Source organism: Sinocyclocheilus rhinocerous, unplaced genomic scaffold (genome assembly GCF_001515625.1).
Source record: "Sinocyclocheilus rhinocerous isolate Xijiao unplaced genomic scaffold, SAMN03320098_v1.1 scaffold580, whole genome shotgun sequence".
NCBI lineage: Eukaryota > Metazoa > Chordata > Actinopteri > Cypriniformes > Cyprinidae > Sinocyclocheilus > Sinocyclocheilus rhinocerous.
Genome location: NW_015670982.1, coordinates 30,794 through 36,274, shown reverse-complemented (window position 1 = coordinate 36,274; position 5,481 = coordinate 30,794). Strand labels below are relative to the sequence as shown.

General features: G+C 38.1%; 1 protein-coding gene across 1 annotated transcript in view; it reads left to right on the top strand.

Moving 5' to 3' along the window:
• LOC107734540 (polypeptide N-acetylgalactosaminyltransferase-like 6) overlaps window positions 1-5,037 on the top strand; it is a 66,263-nt gene extending 61,226 nt beyond the window's left edge. The window contains exons 5-8 of the mRNA XM_016546529.1: window positions 1,909-2,075; window positions 4,546-4,561; window positions 4,651-4,690; window positions 4,918-5,037. Of these exons, the coding sequence (XP_016402015.1) occupies window positions 1,909-2,075; window positions 4,546-4,561; window positions 4,651-4,690; window positions 4,918-5,037 (343 nt within the window). The remainder of the gene's footprint in view (window positions 1-1,908; window positions 2,076-4,545; window positions 4,562-4,650; window positions 4,691-4,917) is intronic.
• Window positions 5,038-5,481: the final 444 nt, after the last annotated feature.

Below are 5,481 nucleotides of genomic sequence, written 5' to 3'. Positions count from 1 at the left end.
GGCCAATCACAACGCACTGGATAGTTGGTTAATCAGAGCACACCTCGCTTTTCAGACTGATGAGATTTGTAAAAATTGACGCGTTTCAGAAAGGTGGGCCATAGAGGAGAAACAGTAATGTACAGTATGTGGAGAATAATGTGTTTTTTGAACCTTAAACCGCATAAACACATTTCATTACACCAAATACACAAAATAATGTTCTTTTTAGCAGCATCATATGACCCCTTTTAGCATTTGCTGGCTTGCCAAGCTTCCAGGCTTTGATAATGTGAATGAATGTGAAGTCTTTAAAAAATGTTTTTAGGTTAGAGAATCTCGCCTACGTCTTCTTGGTGAAAAAGTTTGTCTGTTGCTCCCCTGCCGTTAGCTGTAAAGTTGTGTAAACCCCTTTCAAGCACTGCAGACAGTGTTCCGGGGAAGAGCCTGGTGTGGGGCTTTTATTTACATCCCCTATAAAAGCCTGTGGCGCTCAGTGTGGAACCTGCCAACAGACAGAATGTGAATAACTGTCTCAGTGCGAGAGCCAGCATGCCCGTGTATTCACTTTTAATGCAGGTAACAGAGAGATACACAGATGCTGCTGCAGCTTCAGTTTGTGCTAACAACAAGCAGAAAAAAATTGACAGATTCCATGCTTTCTCAAGTGAAAAATGGCTGAGAGTTTTAAAAACACTCATATATAGTCTTGAATAAAGCAAAACAAAAATGTATGCATATCTCTCTATATTGTACATAATCGACCAATCGTGGCACGTTGCACGTGAGAAGGTGAGAGCGATCAAAGCGATGCAAATATGCGCACGTGTTTGTTCGTTCGTTCGACTTGAAGCTGCGCACCGATTATTGTATGACATCAAAGTACCGCAAGAGCGATTTAAAATCATAAAGAGCCGTCTGCTCTGCTCTCTATAGCTCTCGTGAAATAACGCCATACAACGATCGATCTGCACAGTGCAAACAGCCAAAACCTGGATATTTAGGTAATATAGAAGTCCTGGCAAGGGTGCGTCCCGTAAAAATGGCCCGTATGGTCACCCTATTTAGTCAGTTTGAGTATGGATTGTTGAATCAAAGCTAAATAAAAAAACACACCTGAACAGTAGTGTTTTCATGCAAATAAATATTATTTCATGCCGATTTGGAGCATTTGCTGTTATGACAGTTGCATGTTCCAGTAATGCACATGACACTGTCTGCCTATTACTATGCAAATGGGGTGCCTTTTTCTTCCTGAGCTGTATTTCATTAGTAGACTGACCTGACAGGTCAGACAGGGCTGTTTTAGATGCTGGCTCCCCTCCAGAATGCATTCGTTCACCATGGTGATTCTCTCTATACTGTATTTTTTTTTTGTTGTTGTTTTTTTCCACCACCATCGAAGTGAAATGTTAATAAACCATGTTGCGCCCCGAGAATGATTATTATATGGAGGTGTATGAATTAGGGCCGGCTTGTCAAGTTTGTCAGGGTGCTGAATTAGAGAGAGCGGTGTGAGCCATAAAGTGCCACTTCATCTGTCAGTGCCGGCTTTGTCTGAGCTCAATTAGCATGTAGATTTCTGAAAGCTTTATGAGCACGCTGGGACTGAAGGACCTCTCAAAACTTTGATTTATGATCTGAACTCCATCGCCGTTGCCACGGCATTGGGGCGGCCCATGCCGGTCCTTTTGTTTTCAAATAATGTTTTTACAGTTTGGCAAGATCTAGTGCAGTAAGTGACAAGATTTGTATTTCACACATCATTGTTCTGAAGAGGCTTTCACATGTTTGTTAAGTGATTTACAATATGTGGATTATACAGTGATGCACTGATCAAGCATTTGATGTAAAGCATAAGTAGATACAGTAGTGTTTGGCTGCCTCTCTCTCAATCTCACTTTCTCTCTCATTCTTTCTTTTCTGTAGCTGTAAGCAGAAGCTGTATCTTGAAAACCTCCCAAACACCAGTATTATCATCCCGTTCCATAACGAAGGTTGGTCCTCTCTGCTTAGAACCATCCACAGCATCACCAACCGCACACCCGACCACCTGATCGCAGAGATCATACTGGTAGATGACTACAGTGACAAAGGTAAGTCGCAGAGCTGCTCTCTCTCTCTCTCTCTCTCTCTCTCTCAGAGCATGTGCTTGACATCAGGGCAGTTTCTGGTGTCGTTCTGCATTAGTTGCTCAAAATGAATTTTGAATGGAGCTTTGACAGCACTTAAGTGCAACAAACATTTTTTTTTTGGTCACTTAGAGAGGTAGACGTGACTTTGTCATTCATTGGAAACAGAATGACCATTGAATGTTTACACAATTACAATGAAACTGTTATTGAAACTGGTTTGGTCTGCTAACAGTGTATATATACTTACAGTAGAGTTCACATTGGTGTTTTTTATTTATTTATTTTATTGTTTGTATGTTTGTTTGTTTGTTGGACTTCTTTTTCTTGGTAAGGCTAATTTAACTCTTTTCCCATAATTTACATGGACCTAACATCACCTTTTTTTCCCCCTCACAAATCTCTAGCAAGCTTCTCACTGACAACTATTACTTGTCCACTTAATTCTGAAGAAAAGGGGGAAAATTATTTAGGGCAAAATTATATATTATAAATCATGCCACATAGGAACAGTTGTAATTTTTGGGAAAAAAAATATATTAACAAATGATTTTGTTAATTTGTCTAATGTGTATGTGTATATATGTCTTTGCCTTATTAGTCTTATTGTCCATGAAAAGTAGAACGTAGAACACATTCCACTCATTGTAAGATTTTTGGTAGTGGAATGTTGTAAGATCTATCAGAATCACGTCTTGGCTTGGAGGCACATGGATAGCACACTGTTGAGCACTATAGAGCCAAATACTGTGCCTTTTGGAACAGCAACCCAATACCTCACACAATTAATCAGTGAGACCATCCCAACATACAATGCCCCTCTGTACTACATGACATCTCAGCCAATAGCATTCCATCTCACAGCTGGGCATGCATCACTCCTGTAGTGGAATAACGGGAGAGCACAATAGTGAGTGTGTACTTCGCTCTGGCCTGTTCTGTTCCCATTACAATACTCATGTCCAGCTGAAATGAGCTGTCATTAGACTGAGAGGCATCTTGCATTGTTTTGCTTATGATGATAAACAAGGTATTTTTTTATTTATTTTTTTTTAAATAACACAGATGTGTTGTCTGTGTTGGCATGATTATATATTGTAATGCAGTGTTGTTAGTCAATGTAAGGCCAGTTGGCATGGATTCTGTACATCTGCAGGGTTGTGTGTGTGTGTGTGTGTGTGTGTGTAAGAGACAAACTCTGCTATGCTAATCAAGCTTATTGGTCTTGTTTATGATGAGCTCATATGAGACACAGATTTCCTCTCAACAGATTTTTGACCTAGAGCAAGAGTAGAAATGAATTTTCAAAGCATAGAAAATATCAGTCTTCTGGCATCCTGTTGCAGTCATTTTAAAGCAGATCCTTCAGTGAAAGAAGCGCTAAATCTCTTGTGTATATGTACGGTGCTCGTATGAGTCATTTATGTGGTTTAAAGAGTTTAAAGAGAAATTTTAGCCAGACATGTTTCTTATTCTCTATGACAAATATTTGTCAATTTCCTCAGACGTCTAGCAATAAGAGGCAATTTCATCGGCCAGTATACAGAAAAAAATGAATTAGCTTTCCGGTACTGACAAAATGATTTGGTAGTTACATTTCACTCAGACTAAAGATTGACCAATAATGTCCAAGTGCACTTCAGAGGAAATAAGCACCTGTCAGTAGCGTCACCGGTCCCTCTAGATGCATGCTCTCTACACAAACACACAGAAGGTTGTGTACAGCTGGTGGCCTTTTTGCCTGGATAGTTGCTTTTGAAATCGTCCATTACCATCAATCACAACAGCAAAAAAAACAAAAAAAACAAGCAAGATCTAATTAGCATAGAGCAGAGGACAGTCCAGAATGACTGACAGAGAGCCACACTTCTACCATTCATAACCACTGACTCTAAGCAAAACCAGATATGAAGTGGATATGAAGTGGGTGGAAGTTATTGATTCCCCCATCTTCTTGTATTCTCTTTAGCAGCACTCATGATATCCATTAGGGATGGACGATATAGAAATCTCAATAATTTTCAGCCTTTTGATAATATTTTTCTTATTCTGTTCCAAAGAAAAGAGCTGTAATTTCAACCAAACAAACAGCCGCTGTAGCCAAGTAGATTCAGTTGTTGTAAGTACAATATAAGACTCACCACATGGAACAATATTCAGTCACAAATATAAACAAATATAACAAATATAAAAATACTTAAACAGCAATATTTATTTATAATAAAATGTTTTCATGTAAATAAAATGCCACATTGAGATTTCTGTAAAAAAAAAATTTGAGTGCTAACAATTGACACTAATGAATCATTGAATCAGAGTTTTGAACTGATTTACTTGCTACATGTAATTCCTTTTTTGCTTCTATAAATCAGTTCCAGCCAGCGATGCTTTTTATAAAATCTGTAATTAAACTCTCATATTATTGACTCTATAGTGAACTTGGAGGCAAAGTAAAAAGTGCATTAAAGTCATTACAATGTTTATTTATTTATTTTAAATTGGCAAATAAAATCACAACTGTTTTCATTTCATGCTTCAGGCAGACACTTTTTACCGAAGCAACTTACATTGATTTCAAGGTACATATTTTATCATTTTTTAATTTATTTTTTTATTTTATATGCTTACTGCCAGAATGTACTGTGAATATTAGTACATGACCCGGCCCTAATAATCATGGAGTTAATTTTAAAACATCTATGCATAGACCCTCATGAAAAGACCACAGTGGCACTGTATGATTAATTTTCATGAATATGTAGAGCGTTTGTGTTTCTTCGACTCTGCTTGTGTAAAGTATTTTTAGAGCACTGCTAAAGTGGAAGCTCTGCTGGTGTCTCTAGCTGCCAGCCTTGCTCTTCTTGAAGATAAGCATTTCCACCACGTCTCACTCTCTGCAAAAGAGGCCTTCCTGGGCACTCATTAATTGTGGAAACAAACTAAATTCATGCCATGCATTTAATTAATTGAGAAATGTCCTTGTCATGAAAGCTCACAGTGGCATTCAGTAGCGTGAAGGTGCTTCATCATTGCACACTTTTGTTGTTTTTTCCTTGGCCCGGATGACTTGTTAAGCCTTCCAGAATGTTTTTATTTTATTTTTTTTTGCTTGTGTGTTTAGCTAAGCTATAAAGTCAACTGCATGATGATTAAGTTCATATTCCCTTTAATAGATAGCATTCAATTAGAACATGGTATTAAAGCTCTTTTCTAATGAAGCAATATTAAATGGCTTGCATGAAAGATGACATTTATGTGAAGGCAGATACAACACATGCAAGTCAGCATTCATTTTCTATTAAGGCCAATTAAACCGCCGTTATCATTGCATGGGCATGTGCATTCATCCAGTAAATCGGTATTAGTGACC